The sequence below is a fragment of the Triticum aestivum genome, chromosome 7A (genome assembly GCF_018294505.1).
Source record: "Triticum aestivum cultivar Chinese Spring chromosome 7A, IWGSC CS RefSeq v2.1, whole genome shotgun sequence".
NCBI lineage: Eukaryota > Viridiplantae > Streptophyta > Magnoliopsida > Poales > Poaceae > Triticum > Triticum aestivum.
This window is the reverse complement of record NC_057812.1, coordinates 105024631-105044194: the sequence shown is the minus strand read 5'-3', so window position 1 is coordinate 105044194 and position 19564 is coordinate 105024631. Positions and strand designations below refer to the sequence as shown.

At 43.9% G+C, this 19564-nt stretch overlaps 2 protein-coding genes across 2 annotated transcripts; one reads left to right on the top strand and one right to left on the bottom strand.

The window, feature by feature from the left end:
• Nucleotides 1–10543: 10543 nt before the first annotated feature.
• Nucleotides 10544–12140, top strand: LOC123154819 (uncharacterized). The gene is made up of 2 exons (XM_044573448.1): nucleotides 10544–11449; nucleotides 11561–12140. The coding sequence occupies exons 1-2, from the start codon at nucleotides 10772–10774 to the stop codon at nucleotides 11786–11788; spliced, it is 906 nt and encodes a 301-aa protein (XP_044429383.1). The 5' UTR covers nucleotides 10544–10771; the 3' UTR covers nucleotides 11789–12140.
• Nucleotides 12141–14450: 2310 nt separating this feature from the next.
• LOC123151427 (formin-like protein 6) lies at nucleotides 14451–18712 on the bottom strand. The gene is made up of 4 exons (XM_044571144.1): nucleotides 18510–18712; nucleotides 16282–16985; nucleotides 15378–15599; nucleotides 14451–15284 (listed from the first exon to the last, which is right to left on the bottom strand). Exons 1-4 carry the CDS (start codon nucleotides 18583–18585, stop codon nucleotides 14637–14639), a joined length of 1650 nt encoding a protein of 549 aa, XP_044427079.1. The 5' UTR covers nucleotides 18586–18712; the 3' UTR covers nucleotides 14451–14636.
• Nucleotides 18713–19564: the final 852 nt, after the last annotated feature.

Sequence of the window (19564 nt, the reverse complement as noted above, 5' to 3'; positions counted from 1 at the left end):
AGAGGGGTATGGAGGCCTTGGGCTTTGCTAGACGTGCACAGGACGTCGCATCTGGAAGCAGCTTGGTTAATTTTGTTGGAGAACGTAGTAATTTCAAAAAAAATCCTACGCACACGCAAGATCATGGTGATGCATAGCAACGAGAAGAGAGAGTGTGATCTACGTACCCTTTGTAGATCGACAACGGAAGCGTTTGGTTGATGTAGTCGTACGTCTCCACGGCCTGACCGATTAAGCACCGGAACTACGGCACCTCCGAGTTCTAGCACACGTTCAGCTCGATGACGATCCCCGGGCTCCAATCCAGCAAAGCGTCGGGGAGGAGATTCGTCAGCACGATGGCGTGGTGACGATCTTGATGTTCTACCGTCGCAGGGCTTCGCCTAAGCACCGCTACAATATGACCGAGGTGGAATATGGTGGAGGGGGGCACTGCACACGGCTAAGGAACGATCACGAAGATCAACTTGTGTCTAGGGGTGCCCCCCTGCCCCCGTATACAAAGGAGCAAGGAGAGAAGGCCGGCTGACCCCTATAGGCGCACCAGGAGGAGTCCTCCTCCTAGTAGGAGTAGGACTCCTACTAGGAGGGGGAAAGAAGTGGGGAGGGAGAGGGAAAGGGGGGCGCCGCCCCCCCCCCCCTCTCCTAGTCCAATTCGGACCAGGGGGGAGGAGGCATGCGGTCCACCTCTGGCAGCCCCTCTCTCTCTCCACTAAGGCACATATGGTCCATTACCTCTCCCGGGGGGTTCCGGTAACCCTCCAGCTCTCCGGTTTTCTCCGAAATCACCCGGAACACTTCCGGTTTCCGAACATAGCCGTCCAATATATCAATCTTTATGTCTTGACCATTTCGAGACTCCTCGTCATGTCCGTGATCATATCCGGGACTCCGAACTAACTTCGGTACATCAAAACTCATAAACTCATAATATAACTGTCATCGAAACCTTAAGCGTGCGGACCCTACGGGTTCGAGAACAATGTAGACATGACCGAGACACGTCTCCGGTCAATAACCAATAGCGGAACCTGGATGCTCATATTGGCTCTTACATATTCTACGAAGATCTTTATCAGTCAGACCGCATAACAACATACGTTGTTCCCTTTGTCATCGGTATGTTACTTGCCCGAGATTCGATCGTCGGTATCTCAATACCTAGTTCAATCTCGTTACCGGCAAGTCTCTTTACTCGTTCCGTAATACATCATCTCACAACTAACTCATTAGTTGCAATGCTTGCAAGGCTTATGTGATGTGCATTACCGAGAGGGCCCAGAGATACCTCTCCGACAATCGGAGTGACAAATCCTAATCTCGAAATACGCCAACCCAACATGTACCTTTGGAGACACCTGTAGAGCACATTTATAATCACCCATTTACGTTGTGACATTTGGTAGCACACAAAGTGTTCCTCCGGCAAATGGGAGTTGCATAATCTCATAATCATAGGAACATGTATAAGTCATGAAGAAAGCAATAGCAGTAAACTAAAACGATCAAGTGCTAAGCTAACGGAATGGGTCAAGTCAATCACATCATTCTCCTAATGATGTGATCCCGTTTATCAAATGACAACTCTTTGTTCATGGTTAGGAAACATAACCATCTTTGATTAACGAGCTAGTCAAGTAGAGGCATACTAGTGACACTCTGTTTGCCTATGTATTCACACATGTATTATGTTTCCGGTTAATACAATTCTAGCATGAATAATAAACATTTATCATGATATAAGGAAATAAATAATAACTTTATTATTGCCTCTAGGGCATATTTCCTTCAGTCTCCCACTTGCACTAGAGTCAATAATCTAGATTACACAGTAATGATTCTAACACCCATGGAGCTTTGGTGTTGATCATGTTTTGCTCATGGAAGAGGCTTAGTCAACGGGTCTGCAACATTCAGATCCGTATGTATCTTGCAAATCTCTATGTCTCCCACCTGGACTAGATTCTGGATGGAATTGAAGCGTCTCTTGATGTGCTTGGTTCTCTTGTGAAATCTGAATTCCTTTGCCAAGGCAATTGCACCAGCATTGTCACAAAAGATTTTCATTGGACCCGATGCACTAGGTATGACACCTAGATCGGATATGAAATCCTTCATCCAGACTCCTTCATTTGCTGCTTCCGAAGCAGCTATGTACTCCGCTTCACATGTAGATCCCGCTACAACGCTTTGTTTAGAACTGCACCAACTGACAGCTCCACTGTTTAATGTAAACACGTATCCGGTTTGCGATTTAGAATTATCCGGATCAGTGTTAAAGCTTGCATCAACGTAACCTTTTACGATGAGCTCTTTGTCACCTCCATATATGAGAAACATATCCTTAGTCCTTTTCAGGTATTTCAGGATGTTCTTGACCGCTGTCCAGTGATCCACTCCTGGATTACTTTGGTACCTCCCTGCTAGACTTATAGCAGGGCACACATCAGGTCTGGTACACAGCATTGCATACATGATAGAGCCTATGGCTGAAGCATAGGGAACATCTTTCATATTCTCTCTATCTTCTGCAGTGGTCGGGCATTGAGTCTTACTCAACTTCACACCTTGTAGCACAGGCAAGAACCCTTTCTTTCCTTGATCCATTTTGAACTTCTTCAAAACTTTGTCAAGGTATGTGGTCTGTGAAAGTCCAATTAAGCGTCTTGATCTATCTCTATAGATCTTAATGCCTAATATGTAAGCAGCTTCATCGAGGTCTTTCATTGAAAAACTCTTATTCAAGTATCCCTTTATGCTATCCAGAAATTCTATATCATTTCCAATTAGTAATATGTCATCCACATATAATATTAGAAATGCTACAGAGCTCCCACTCACTTTCTTGTAAATACAGGCTTCTCCAAAAGTCTGCATAAAACCAAATGCTTTGATCACATTATCAAAGCGTTTATTCCAACTCCGAGAGGCTTGCACCAGTCCATAAATGGATCGCTGAAGCTTGCACACTTTGTTAGCTCCCTTTGGATCGACAAAACCTTCTGGTTGCATCATATACAACTCTTCTTCCAGAAATCCATTCAGGAATGCAGTTTTGACATCCATCTGCCAAATTTCATAATCATAAAATGCGGCAATTGCTAACATGATTCGGACAGACTTAAGCATCATTACGGGTGAGAAGGTCTCATCGTAGTCAATCCCTTGAACTTGCCGAAAACCTTTTGCGACAAGTCGAGCTTTATAGACAGTAATATTACCGTCAGCGTCAGTCTTCTTCTTGAAGATCCATTTATTCTCAATTGCTTGCCAATCATCGGGCAAGTCAACCAAAGTCCATACTTTGTTCTCATACATGGATACCATCTCAGATTTCATGGCTTCAAGCCATTTTGCGGAATCTGGGCTCACCATCGCTTCTTCATAGTTCGTAGGTTCATCATGATCTAGTAGCATGACTTCCAGAACAGGATTACCATACCACTCTGGCGCGGATCTCACTCTGGTTGATCTACGAGGTTCAGTAGTATCTTGTTCTGAAGTTTCATGATCATCATCATTAGCTTCCTCACTAACTGGTGTAGGTGTCACAGAAACAGTTTTCTGTGATGCACTATTTTCCAATAAGGGAGCAGGTACAGTTACCTCGTCAAGTTCTACTTTCCTCCCACTCACTTCTTTCGAGAGAAACTCCTTCTCTAGAAAGTTTCCGAACTTAGCAACAAAAGTCTTGCCTTCGGATCTGTGATAGAAGGTGTATCCAATAGTTTTCTTTGGATATCCTATGAAGACACATTTCTCCGATTAGGGTTCGAGCTTATCAGGTTGAAGTTTTTTCACATAAGCATCGCAGCCCCAAACTTTCAGAAACGACAACTTTGGTTTCTTGCCAAACCACAGTTCATAAGGCGTCGTCTCAACGGATTTTGATGGTGCCCTATTTAACGTGAATGCGGCCGTCTCTAGAGCGTATCCCCAAAACGATAGCGGTAAATCAGTAAGAGACATCATAGATCGTACCATATCTAGTAAAGTACAATTACGACGTTCAGACACACCATTACGTTGTGGTGTTCCGGGTGGCGTGAGTTGTGAAACTATTCCGCATTGTTTCAAATATACACCAAACTCGTAACTCAAATATTCTCCTCCACGATCAGATCGTAGAAACTTTATTTTCTTGTTACGATGATTTTCAACTTCACTCTGAAATTCTTTGAACTTTTCAAATGTTTCAGACTTATGTTTCATTAAGTAGATATACCCATATCTGCTTAAGTCATCTGTGAAGGTGAGAAAATAACGATATCCGCCATGAGCCTCAATATTCATCGGGCCACATACATCTGTATGTATGATTTCCAACAAATCTGTTGCTCTCTCCATAGTACCGGAGAACGGTGTTTTAGTCATCCTGCCCATAAGGCACGGTTCGCAAGTACCAAGTGATTCATAATCAAGTGGTTCCAAAAGTCCATCAGTATGGAGTTTCTTCATGCGCTTTACACCGATATGACCTAAACGGCAGTGCCACAAATAAGTTGCACTATCATTATCAACTCTGCATCTTTTGGCTTCAACACTATGAATATGTGTGTCACTACTATCGAGATTCAATAAAAATAGACCACTCTTTAAGGGTGCATGACCATAAAAGATATTACTCATATAAATAGAACAACCATTATTCTTAGATTTAAATGAATAACCGTCTCGCATCAAACAAGATCCAAATATAATGTTCATGCTTAACGCTGGCACCAAATAATAATTATTTAGGTCTAATATTAATCCCGAAGGTAGATGTAGAGGTAGCGTGCCGACTGCGATCACATCGACTTTGGAACCGTTTCCCACGCGCATCGTCACCTCGTCCTTAGCCAATCTTCGCTTAATCCGTAGTCCCTGTTTCGAGTTGTAAATATTAGCAACAGAACCAGTATCAAATACCCAGGTGCTACTGTGAGCATTAGTAAGGTACACATCAATAACATGTATATGACATATACCTTTGTTCACCTTGCCATCCTTCTTATCCGCCAAATATTTGGGGCAGTTCCGCTTCCAGTGACCAGTCTGCTTGCAGTAGAAGCACTCAGTTTCAGGCTTAGGTCCAGGTTTGGGTTTTTTCTCTTGAGCAGCAACTTGCTTGCCGTTCCTTTTGAAGTTCCCCTTCTTCTTCCCTTTGCCCTTTTTCTTGAAACTAGTGGTCTTGTTGACCATCAACACTTGATGCTCCTTCTTGATTTCTACCTCCGCGGTTTTCAGCATTGCGAAGAGCTCGGGAATAGTCTTATTCATCCCTTGCATATTATAGTTCATCACGAAGCTCTTGTAGCTTGGTGGCAGTGATTGGAGAATTCTGTCAATGACGCAATCATCTGGAAGATTAACTCCCAATTGTATCAAGTGATTATTATACCCAGTCATTTTGTGTATATGCTCACTGACAGAACTATTCTCCTCCATCTTGCAGCTATAGAACTTATTGGAGACTTCATATCTCTCAATCCGGGCATTTGCTTGAAATATTAACTTCAACTCCTGGAACATCTCATATGCTCCATGACGTTTAAAACATCGTTGAAGTCCCGATTCTAAGCTGTAAAGCATGGCACATTGAACTATCGAGTAGTCATCAGCTTTGCTCTGCCAGACGTTCATAACATCTGGTGTTGCTCCAGCAGCAGGCCTGGCACCCAGCGGTGCTTCCAGGACGTAATTCTTCTGTGCAGCAATGAGGATAATCCTCAAGTTACGGACCCAGTCCGTGTAATTGCTACCATCATCTTTCAACTTTGCTTTCTCAAGGAACGCATTAAAATTCAACAGAACAACAACACGAGCCATCTATCTACAATCAAGCATAAACAAGCAAGATACTATCAGGTACTAAGTTTCATGATAAATTTAGATTCCATTAATTTACTTAAAGAACTCCCACTTAGATAGACATCCCTCTAATCCTCTAAGTGATTACGTGATCCAAATCAACTAAACCATGTCCGATCATCACGTGAGATGGAGTAGTTTCATTGGTGAACATCATTATGTTGATCATATCTACTATATGATTCACGCTCGACCTTTCGATCTCCGTGTTCCGAGGCCATATCTGTATATGCTTGGCTCGTCAAGTATAACCTGAGTATTCCGCGTGTGCAACTGTTTTGCACCCGTTGTCTTTGAACGTAGAGCCTATCACACCCGATCATCACGTGGTGTCTCAGCACGAAGAACTTTCGCAACGGTGCATACTCAGGGAGAACACTTCTTGATAATTAGTGAGAGATCATCTTATAATGCTACCGTCAATCAAAGCAAGATAAGATGCATAAAAGATAAACATCACATGCAATCAATATAAGTGATATGATATGGCCATCATCATCTTGTGCTTGTGATCTCCATCGAAGCACCGTCGTGATCACCATCGTCACCGGCGCGACACCTTGATCTCCATCGTAGCATCGTTGTCGTCACGCCAATCTTATGCTTCCACGACTATCGCTACCGCTTAGTGATAAAGTAAAGCATTACAGCGTGATTGCATTTAATACAATAAAGCGACAACCATATGGCTCTTGCCAGTTGCCGATAACTCGGTTATAAAACATGATCATCTCATACAATAAAATTTAGCATCATGTCTTGACCATATCACATCACAACATGCCCTGCAAAAATAAGTTAGACGTCCTCTACTTTGTTGTTGCAAGTTTTACGTGGCTGCTACGGACTGAAGCAAGAACCAATCTTACCTACGCATCAAAACCACAACGATAGTTTGTCAAGTTGGTGCTGTTTTAACCTTCGCAAGGACCGGGCGTAGCCACACTCGGTTCAACTAAAGTTGGAGAAACTGTCACCCGCAAGCCACCTATGTGCAAAGCACGTCGGGAGAACCAGTCTCGCGTAAGCGTACGCGTAATGTCGGTCCGGGCCGCTTCGTCCAACAATACCGCCGAACCAAAGTATGACATGCTGGTAAGCAGTATGACTTATATCGCCCACAACTCATTTGTGTTCTACTCGTGCATATAACATCAACATATAAAACCTAGGCTCGGATGCCACTGTTGGGGAACGTAGTAATTTCAAAAAAATTCCTACGCACACGCAAGATCATGGTGATGCATAGCAACGAGAGGGGAGAGTGTGATCTACGTACCCTTTGTAGATCGACAACGGAAGCGTTTGGTTGATGTAGTCGTACGTCTCCACGGCCCGACCGATCAAGCACCGAAACTACGGCACCTCCGAGTTCTAGCACACGTTCAGCTCGATGACGATCCCCGGGCTCCGATCCAGCAAAGCGTCGGGGAGGAGTTCCGTCAGCACGACGGCGTGGTGATGATCTTGATGTTCTACCGTCGCAGGGCTTTGCCTAAGCACCGCTACAATATGACCGAGGTGGAATATGGTGGAGGGGGGCACCGCACACGGCTAAGGAACGATCACGAAGATCAACTTGTGTCTAGGGGTGCCCCCTGCCCCCGTATATAAAGGAGCAAGGGGAGCAGGCCGGCCGGCCCCTATAGGCACGCCAGGAGGAGTCCTCCTCCTAGTAGGAGTAGGACTCCTACTAGGAGGGGGAAAGAAGTGGGGAAGGAGAGGGAAAGGGGGGCGCCCCCCCCCCCCTCTCCTAGTCCAATTCGGACCAGGGGGGAGGAGGCGTGCGGCCCACCTCTGGCAGCCCCTCTCTCTCCACTAAGGCCCATATGGTCCATTACTTCTCCCGGGGGGGTTCCGGTAACCCTCCGGCTCTCCGGTTTTCTCCGAAATCACCCGGAACACTTCCGGTTTCCGAACATAGCCGTCCAATATATCAATCTTTATGTCTCAACCATTTCGAGACTCCTCGTCATGTCCGTGATCACATCCGGGACTCCGAACTAACTTCGGTACATCAAAACTCATAAACTCATAATATAACTGTCATCGAAACCTTAAGCGTGCGGACCCTACGGGTTCGAGAACAATGTAGACATGACTGAGACACGTCTCCGGTCAATAACCAATAGCGGAACCTGGATGCTCATATTGGCTCCTACATATTCTACGAAGATCTTTATCGGTCAGACCGCATAACAACATACGTTGTTCCCTTTGTCATCGGTATGTTACTTGCCCGAGATTCGATCGTCGGTATCTCAATACCTAGTTCAATCTCGTTACCGGCAAGTCTCTTTACTCGTTCCGTAATACATCATCTCACAACTAACTCATTAGTTGCAATGCTTGCAAGGCTTATGTGATGTGCATTACCGAGAGGGCCCAGAGATACCTCTCCGACAATCGGAGTGACAAATCCTAATCTCGAAATACGCCAACCCAACATGTACCTTTGGAGACACCTGTAGAGCACCTTTATAATCACCCATTTACGTTGTGACGTTTGGTAGCACACAAAGTGTTCGTCCGGCAAACGGGAGTTGCATAATCTCATAGTCATAAGAACATGTATAAGTCATGAAGAAAGCAATAGCAACATACTAAACGATCGGGTGCTAAGCTAATGGAATGAGTCATGTCAATCAGATCATTCACCTAATGATGTGATCCCGTTAATCAAATAACAACTCTTTGTTCATGGTTAGGAAACATAACCATCTTTGATTAACGAGCTAGTCAAGTAGAGGCATACTAGTGACACTCTGTTTGTCTATGTATTCACACATGTATTATGTTTCCGGTTAATACAATTCTAGCATGAATAATAAACATTTATCATGATATAAGGAAATAAATAATAACATTGTTATTGCCTCTAGGGCATATTTCCTTCAAATTTTTCATAGGGTCAGCCGTACAAAGAATCATGGTGCCAATGGGTACTAGGTTTGAGGTAGAGAAGTTCAACAAAACTGGAAACCTTGAGTTGTGGCAGACAAGGGTGAAACATTTGTTAGCACAACATGGATGCTTGAAGGCGTTGCGGAGAGTCATGTCAGCTGTGATGGAATTATCATGTGGTGGATGGAAATTCGTGGAAGACGATTTGAGAGCCTTGAGCGTGTCATATAGTTGAATATGTTTGGCTAGGCCAGACTAGTTAGTCTGACGGATCGACGCAAATCGGTTGGTACAGAAGACGGTGCGGGATCGACGGCGGCTTCATAGGAGCGTGATGCTGATGGTGACCGACTTCTGGGGCGTGGAAACACGTGGCGCGGGTCAGAGGACTTGTGTGGCTTCGATAAGACTATGGCGCGGAGTTGATTCAAGGTGATGCACACACGGAGCTTGAAGTCATGTTGAAGGTAGAGCTGGATTGAGGGGCTACGGTGTAAGGATCCATGGAATCGAAGCCTATTCAGCAACGGGGAAAAAAAGCGAGTGACACGCAATTCGGACTGGAGCCTAGTGGTATGATGGAAGCATGAAACTCGTCACCGGTCTGTGATGATCGATGGTACTCTGCAGTGGGGGTTGAGTATTGTGGATTCGCAACCCTTGAGACTTGACCGAGACAGCGGAGGCTCGACGCGGTAATAGCGGCGAGGCGCATGAGACATGGAGACGGGTCAGAGCTCTGGTGATCATACATGTGGTGACACAACTGCGAATTTGACTCAGGATGACTACAAGCAATGGTGAATTTTCTTCATGTTTCAAACAGGCGGTCAAGAATGGAGCGGTGATGTTGAGTTCAGGTAACTCTTATGTGTGACGCCCAATATGTGAGTAGTTCACTTTCACGCGGGTCGGTGATCAGTGTGTGATGGCGTTGGACGGATACTCTGGAAGTTGGGAGCACAGACTAGAGTAAAGTGGAACTTAATTTTGCTCGAGCGTTGACTGTGGTTAAAAAATGAAGGAACTACAAGTTGCAGGTGGAGTCATATGGAGTCTTTGGAGTAGCAGCGGTACTCATGGGATAAGCTCAAATCCAATGTACATGGAAGTTTGACGCATTGACGAATTCAAGTTGGTGGCGAATATTCGGCAAGGTGGAATTTGTTAGAGTTGTGTCGAATATTATATACAAGGTAGATTACAGTTGGACTACGAGTAGTATTGTGTTTAGATAGGATATGGAGTCGTGTTCTAATATGACACTTGTATCCTAGACCTCTCATATATAGCTGGGGTAGACACACGATGTAACATATGCCAACATAATAGCACCGGAACATAGGGGAAGCCGGCGGCTTGTGCCGGTGTCCAGGGCAACCGGATGCGGTATTATGACGGTGTCACGCGGATTATCGACGGTATGCCTCGGATCAATTCTAACACTCCTGCGGTGTGTGTCGTAGAATACACCATTATTATAGATTTGTGGTAGCAATGCGTGGCGGGGGAGGATTTCTGCTGGTTTTCTAATTGAGTTCGGAGTGGTTCTGCTACTCTGACTCGGCCTCTTCCGGGCTTTTCTATCCAGAATAAGTAGCTAGCGACCTACAAGGCCTAGATTCGTGAGACTGTTTTGTATCCTTGCTCTTTCTCAGGTGTTCAATCATGGAGTCAATAAGCAACTGTGTAAGTTCATTGCTTCCTTCCCCTTTCTTGTTATTTATTACTATTGCTACATCAAGAAAGACCTTATTTTCTTCAGTTTGCTGTTTTGCAGAGCAAAATTAAAGGTATAATTGATCCAACTGAAGGAGAAGATTCTATTGTTGCCAGCAAAGATGAAGATAGAATTAGCGCGCTACCCAATGACATTCTTCTCCAAATCCTAGAACGCCTTGATCTTCGCACGGTGATTCGAGCTGGCACTATCGCAACACGATGGAGGCACCTTCCTCATCAACTCTCTCATCTGCTCATCACTGTCTCGGACGTCCGTAAGGCCGGTTACACAATGAAGGCATACACGGACGCAACGAGGAGACTGCTGTCTCCTCCGACTTGCAAGTGCACTCGAACCATCAAAAGATTGCAGCTCAGCTTCTACATTATGGACCCTTACTTGTCCACAATTGGCAATACGGTTTGGGATGTCGTGAAGAGCGGCGAACCTGAATGGCTTGAGTTCGCAATGTGCCCAGATATTGCTTCTCCAAGTGATGCCCAGTTAGCCTTGTATGGACAGCGGTTTATGTCATTCTTTGGTGCATACCCTGGTGCCTTCAAATTGCTCACTAGACTAATCCTTCAGAACCTTGCGTTTCAAGACTCAGATGTCACCAATCTTCTTAACACTTGCAGTAGACTTAAGATGCTTTCCTTGAGATCCTGTGAAATGCCCCAGGAATCTGTCCTTAAATTACATGCCCCAAGCTCGGAGCTCAGCTCACTTGAACTTAAATGCTTTGGATGCATACACGTTGAGCTAATCTGTCTTCCTAAACTGAGGGAACTGGTATACGATGTTTGGTTTTGTGAAAACCCCCCAGTGTCTTTTGGCTATGTTCCCCAGCTTGATCACGTCTGCTTTGCTTGTCCTGCCCAGCCTTGGCAGAAGCCATTCGTGCTGAGCCAATGTTTATCTAGTGACATAAACCTGTCGAATCTGCTTTTGAATTTTTACACTCAAATGGTAAGTTTCTACTACAATTCTCTCTACTTCTAATTATTATCAATTTATTTAAACATGTGTTTCTTGCTTCATGTTACAATATTCTCCATATTTCTGTTCTTTTAACTGCAGATATGGGTTGAACCTGAAGGTCCACAACAGCTCACCCCTATATTCAGCAAACTGAGAGATGTGCACCTTTGCGGTATATTTACTGAATGTGATTTGGATTGGACTATGTTTATACTTGAAGGTGCACCTTCACTGGAGAATTTTCATGTAAGCCTGTCATTCGGTTCTTTCAATCCACACTTTGACCATATAATGACATGTTTACATTTCCCATATATGCAGCATTAACATATAGGGTACCAGCATGCATGTGTAATATACTAATATTAAACCACTTAAGTACTATATATATTCTATCAAATGTAGTACATACAGGGCTCTCTAGGATATATCAACAGGGAGAACCCGTGAATTGTATATAGGGATGATGGTGTAATCCTGGAATACATGGCAGATAAGTTGTTCTTCAAGGTTGTTTGTGTGCTTCATAAGAAATGTGCGTAAAGGCAATGGATATTTTCTACTCCCTCCGTAAAGAAATATAAGAGCGTTTAGATCACTTCACTAAAGTAGTGATCTAAAATTCTAAATGCTCTTGTATTTCTTTATAGAGGGACTATTATGTCTAACCTCATGTTTAGATTCCCCCAAAATTTCTATCGATTTTTTCTTAGTTTATTTACTGCTATGTAATTGGAATCCTAGAAAGTCATTGCTTTATTCAAAATGCTATATAGGAAATTCCATTTCTTCAGATACCTCCAAGAACTCTAATTCCAGAAAGGTTCTAAACTTTTTTAAGCACACATTTACTTTTATGTCTTAACTCATGCTGCGGCCATTGTGCTGCATTTTGAAATGTTGATGTTGAGGATGCCAATTTCTAATGTAGTTTATTTTTTCGGTTCATGAAGTTATCTCGTCACTCATGTGAATTCAATAAGTCCGAGGATGATGCCGAGAAGACCAACTTGGTGCGGCAAGCATCCAATTTCAAGCACTTGAAATTGAAATTGTTCGTGATGAAAGGGTTCGAGGAGGAATACAAGGTGATGAATTATATACGGCTCGTCATGGAACGAGCCGTGTGCTTAAAAAGAATTGAGTTGCCTGCTATATCCCCATGCAAGAAGTGCACTGCCATATCTCCAAGATTTCCGGTGGATGAAGCTAGCAAGCACCGCATCAGGGAGCAACTCAGATACGGATTATCCTCATCCGCAGACATAATAATCAGATGATGGTACAGTCAATGAGTAATTCGCAAGGAGGATTATCCTCATCCGCAGACATAATAATCAGATGATGGTACAGTCAATGAGTAATCCGCAAGGATGACAACGGGCTTAGCCTGGTCGGTTGTGCCTAATAAAGAGAAGTCCACTCTTACTGCAGCTGGAGTGATGTGTTAGAATTGCTGCTATATAGAGCCTGTTTGGGACTGCTCGCTTCACCAAAATCAGTTTCGCTCCATTAAATTCACTTTGGAGCAGTTTCATCCGGAAGTTGTAGCCCTACCAAAGAGAATGTTTGGCTTCCATCTAGCTCTAGCTTCAAGAATGAGAAATTTGGTGGAAAGGATCTATTTGATTGGTCGAGGGGGGAGAAACGAAGGGGTATCCACTTACTGGTGGCAGTGGTGGGTAATTTTCACCCAACTCCAGCTTCTAGAGTTTTTTAGAGCACCCCCTGAAGAGCTTCATGAAAAACTGGGAGTTGTGCCCCAGATTCTAGTTTCTTTGTGGAGCGGCATATCGTGGAGTTACCCCGTTTGGCTTGTGTTTTCTGGAGCGGAGCTGAATTTTAAGGAGCAGAGCAGTCCCAAACAGGCTCATAATACTGCGCATTAGGCGCAGACAGTTATAATATTTTCTGTTTTTTTATTATTGATAGCCAGGAAATGGTCATGTGGTTCTTGACTTGTGTGTACTTTAAACTATGTTGTTCAATTTAAGTGAACTGTGCACTGCGGACTTGCTACGGTTGCCGGAGGCCAATGGCTTATATCATTCAGATGCAAGGCATTTGCAAAATGTGTCTGTGGTGAAATATTTTGGGGAACTCTATCCATCTCTTTGTAGATGGAGCTCTAGGCATCCCCCACATCCAATGGTGTCATTCTAGCATTTCATCAAAGCCCTAAACCCCGTCCCGACGGGGAATTCGATTTTAACACAGGTTATTTGTAGTTTGATTATTTGCCCTCCCATCTGATCATTTTCCCCATTTAAAATTTGAAAAGGTTTGATCTTTTGCCGTTTTGCAATTAATTATATGACTTCTTTTCCTTTTCCTATGAGGATAAATAATACTCCCTCCGTTCGGAATTACTTGTCTCGAAAATGGATGTATCTAGAACTAAAATACATCTAGATACATCCATTTCTGCGACAAATAATTCCGAACGGAGGGAGTAGACGGTAAAAAGGATTCACCAGTTTTTTGAGTGGTGCGGGTTGGAAGATCAAAAATGGTTTCCAGAGGAATAGAAAGCTCCATGTTCTGAAAATGTTTGAATTCGCCATTTGACAGAAAAATAGCCCGAGCTGAAAGTCCAAATCCTTTAATTGAATATATATACTGTTTGACTCTATATCATGTTTTTTGCTAGTTTGGTTGAATTGAGGAAGTGAAGCAGCCCATCTTGTCTCAGCCTGTGAGTTATGGATCCATCTCCAGGCCACAATGTGAGTTCCTGGCAAAATCCTTCGCCGCCGTATGCATCTTTCCTACCGCGCTTAAACCATTTCTTGGACAACCTCAGGATATACTTTTTAGATGTAGTGTTCGAAAGTGATTGGTTGGTTATAAACTATTCTTGCCAAGCTCATCAAAAGTTGCCAATTTTTGGCACCTTTTGATTTTTGCCAAATGTTGGCATCAAACCAATCAGCCATGAAAATGATAAAAAGAATCGAAGCTCCACCTCTAGCTACCATATGCCTCCAACTCCAAAAACTGGAGAGATGATTTGATAATTTCTCACATGTTTAACCAACGTAAACTGTACAATGCTTTTGGTCTGGACGACCAGCAATTCTCCACTCTACTGTGGAAGTGTATGTGTTTAAACTACATTTAGGGCGGTACCATGGACCAGTGCTGCCCCAGTTTACAGTAGCACCACGTCGCAATCTCAAGATCCTTCCAGTTCTATCGACTGTACTTCAGCATCAGCTGTACCAGCTTCCTCGGTATCTTCGTCGAACTTTGGCGAGCTAGACGATGCGCTGCCTGAAGGTGAACCTGATTCTGAGTTAGCGTCAGAATGTTCAGCAGTGGCTGCGTCAGCTTCTGTACCTGGGGGGTCTGCCAACTGCGCATCAGAATTGGCAGTGCTATTGGTTGTACTCCCTTCTGATTCCTCCCCTGCAGAAGCGTTCTCAGCGAGTTCGTCTTCTTGAGAGGTTGGGCCTACAGATTCAGCTTCTTGCGAGGATGATGTATCAGCAATAGCATCGTTGTCGTCCTCAAACTTTGGTGCATCCACGGAGAGTTCACGATCTTGAATGGTTGGACCTACGGATTCAGCTTCTGGTGCAGAAGAATGGATATTTTCTGGTTCCATCTGAGAAGTCTGGACAGATCTGCTATCTGGAATGTTATGTTCAGGTGTGCCATTGCTGATTTCTGTTTCCTGCATGGATATCACATCAAAGCCATCATGCACGTTGTTCAAACCATTCTGCTCTGATGCAGCATCCGTGATGTGATTGCTTTCACTTTCGCTTGACGGCTCAGAAGTGTGAATCGATGTGGTCGCATCAATCTCCGAAAATATAACCTATCATTATCAGGCAGAAATACCCCATTAATATGTATAGAGGTAAAGTGCACAGCTGAATAAAGCTATAAAATGTGAGGATTATCTGGTTACCTCAACTCTGAAGTCTACGGGAAACCGGTGTTTCGTGTCCCACAGAATGTCAATCTGGTCCCTATCAAGTAACAGAAGATTGTCTTCAACAAAAGCCGTGCTAAACATAACTCTGAATACCATCACTTCATGTTTAAAGTCCTCATCCACGCTGACGCACTCCATGACAATGTCTCCTCGAACAGGACATCGGATATTAATCTTGATTATCTCACTGTCTTCCTGAAATTATAAACAAAAACAGTGTAATGTTTTCAGTTCGGCAATTTAAGCTTAAGGATATCTTGCCAGTAGCAATTTCCAAGTGAAAAATAAACTATCTATATGAACTGATGCAATATTATGCGCTTTCAAGTTTGAACTTACTCAGAACCATTATAGAAAACAAATTGAGCTATATGTGTAAACCAATAATCTCTCACAGATAACCAAGGAAATCTGAAGTATTTCAAGAAGGGAAAACTCTACATATGTGTTAACCAATACTCTCTTCATTCTTCAACCTATCTAACTTCAACCATTCAACTGTCCAACCCAGATAAATTCGATAATATGGTGGTATTCAAATAAGCTAACTTTTGCTGATGTGGCATAATCGCCAACATCACGGCTGGGTAAGAACTAGAAAAGGTGTAAACTACACTTAACCAACAGTTGGTGCAACAAGGATTGTTTTGGCCTTTTTGGTCAGGGGTGTGATTCGAGTGTTTTGCAGTTTATGAGGTCAGCGCAGAAACTAGTTGACTTAAAGAGTTCAAGGGTCTAATATTTATGTTTTCCCATTTTGAGAATAGGTCAGTAATGAACTAATGATGTTCAACTTATAACCCTACATTATAGACAAAAACCACAGCCCTGCTGTGACAGATCACTGAGTAATTCATGATACAAAACAAAATTATACCTGCGTGTAAAGCTGGACAAAATCATCTGTCTTCGGAGTTGAAAAGAGAACTTTGGCACTACTGTCATTTGGAGCCAGGGGATCTGGGCCATAAATTCGAAATATTGGCCTACATCCCCCTTGACCATCAAAATTCGGTACCGTCCTGATGATTGCACAGTTCAAGTTCAGCATCCTGTCAGCAGGAGGCCACAATTCTGGTGATTTGTGCCGTCTTGACACATACTTCAAGTATCTCAAATGAGAAGGTGCTGGGTTCAGTGGTGAGTAGAGCTCAACCAGCCCAGGTGGTGCATATTTGTGGATCGTCTCCAATGCCTTCCTCTCATCTTTGCACCTTCGAAGGTAAACCAGTAGGGCTGCCAATGCAAAAGCAAGGACCGGCCACCCACCGTGTTCTGAATGTATAAGCAGGAAGTTGTCCTGGCTTAACGAGAGCCAGCTTTCACTAGACCTAAGAAAATGGTGAATCATCTCCAAGGTGAGCAAAGGACACCCCTCATAGTTACGTGGATAACCCATCGCACTCATATCATAGCCTGAGAAAATGCGGGCAGTTTGGCTGTTCTTCTTTCCTCCCTCAAAGTTGAATACCATTAATGAATCGATGGAGTAGCGTGCAAGTAGCTGTTTTAAGATGCCTCCAATGTATGGCTTCAATTCGTCTTCTTCAAGCATATCCGTGGAGAAGCACTGGTCAAATACTGGAAAGTAAAGATGTAGTCAAAAGTTAGCATCTAAAAGGTGACAATGAGAGCAATATCAGTTCTGCTATTAATAAGTGAGATCACCGCAAACATACAAAGCCTGTCCAGTGGTAGCAGGTGAGCGTTCCATATACTCCCTCCGTTTTTATTTAGTTCGCGTATTAGCTTTGGTCAAAGTCAAGCTTTACAAACTTTGACCAAGTTTATATACAAAAATATTAAGATATACAATAACAAATCAACAACATTAGATTTATTATTAAATGTACTTTCACATCGTATAGATTTATTATGATAAATGTCTATATTGTTTTCTATAAACTTGGTCAAACTTTACGAAGTTTGACTTCAGTCAACTCTAATATGCAGAGTAAATAAAAACGGAGGGAGTATAAAAGTAATGTGAACAAAGCATGAACCCACTTTGAAACATTTAACTTAAACAATAAAACACCCATGCACACTGAGAAAACAAAATGGTAGTTGGTAACTTGGTATGCATATGCTACGCAGGTGGATGTCTGATAGAAACAGAATGATATACTAGTTTCAGACAGTCAGATTCATCAGAAAGCAAGAAACCTTGTTGAATTGTAAGCCAACTTACTCGACCAACTGCTAGTTTTTCTGTAAAAAATGACCTAATGAAGTAATGAGAAAGAAAAATAATTCCAAGCTGCACATAAGTTCATTTCGCAGTAAAAGGAGAAAACAAATACCTACTGCAAAATATATTTTTATATCAGGCACGGAGCTTCGGGCTTTAAAGCATCTCATTACTTGTTGTGGCTTTGAACTGTGACCTGATTTAAGCCATTGATGACTAATTCATAAATCAGGAGGAGCATCCCATGCCCTGAAGCATAGGAATTCATGTTCGTGCCCGAAGAAGCTAAAGCCCTCGGGCCACCTCGTGCTAAAACTTGTTGAAATGTCACCTAACGGACCGAATTGCACTGAATGAACACGTAATGCCGGAGAAAATAATGACAGCCTGATAAGGGATAACCAACTAATCCTTTGTATTCTAAAGTGTTCCTGTTATGGTCAAAAACGCAAAGTTCAGCCACAGCTAATGAATGGGCCTCCTGCGCAGCCTCTGCCGGGTCAAGACAAGAAAGCAATGTCACCACGATAGCACAAGGTCTTTGACACAGTCATGTCGCCTGATAAAATTTTATATTAAACAATACCCTACATACTGTCCATACGAATTTTCTCACAGGCTAACAACTGCAGAAGGAACATATAACAATATCGAAAGAAGAACAAGAACGGAACAGGTCGCGATACTAATCGCAAAGTCGCGGACTAAAACCTTGGAGGGTTCGAGCTGAGGCACCGCCATGCACGCAACACGAGCAAGGTTTTCCGGCGTGCGACGCGTCCGTCGCACGAACAGGTCCATGCCGAGGGCGAGCAGCCGTGCAGGTTTTACCCGTGCTGACCTCGAGAAAAGCTTAATAATAACCAAACAAGTGCCGAGACGAGAAGGGGGGGATTGGGCGAGGAGGCACGCACCCAGAATGTTGCTGGAGATCTCGACGAGCCCGGCCGGCGACCGCCGGTTGAAGAGCCGCCGGAAATACAGCGACATCTGCGGCGGGGAAGATGGGCCGCCCGGGGCGCGGAATTCAAAAATGCTACGGGCAGCAGGGCCGCCCAATCACCCGGCGGGCGGGGGTCGGGCCGAGCGCGCGGGGAGGAGTAGCTCGGCTCGGGGGGGGGGGGGGGGGGGGGCTCGGCGGCGGCTATATGGGAATGGATTTGGGGGTTGGGGGGGGAGACGAGGCGAGGCGAGGCAACTGGGTCTGGGTCTGGGTCTGGGTCTTTTCCTTGCGGCGATTTGTTTTCGGAGGAGAGAAGGAAAGAAAAATTAAAAGATTTGTTTAACAGGTCGTCGCGGGCGCGGGCGCGTGCTCGTGCTGGCTCATTCGCTCGACTCGTCGTCACTCGTGAGCTGCTTTGCGGGGAAGAGAAGATTTCCGAGCGGAGCGGGCGGGGCCCACCCGCCCTTTTCCTCGTGCTTTCATCATGGAAAGGAAACGAAAGGCGGATTTGGAATTTGAATGTTGGGCGAATCGCTTTTGCTTTTCCTCCGGCGTCGGTGGCTCTTTTTGGATGTGGAGTCTGGTACGCCTCTGTCGCATAATATAAGACGTCTTTACGAGCACGGAAAAACGTCTTATATCATGGGACGGAGGGAGTAGTAGTTCTGTTTTGAAAGAACGGTTGTGTGGAGCAAAAAGGTTTGAATACGATGGAGTGGTATCGTTTTGGAAGAACGGATGTATAGGACAAAAAAGGTTTGAACGCAGGGGGGAGCAAGTTATGATGCTAAATAATTTTGGGAATTTTTACTTACAAGGAAACTAAGAAACTCATGATACTAATTCGGGGAACTTTCGGAACAAACGTCCAATGCATTTCGCGATTTTCCAGAAGTCCAACTTCGAATGGATAAGAGAGGGTACCACAATAAATAATTTCAGAAGTTGTGTCTTTTCTAATAAAACCAAGGATTTCATGGTTACCAATTTTGGGAGGGAATTTCATGATGCTCCATGATTTTTTTT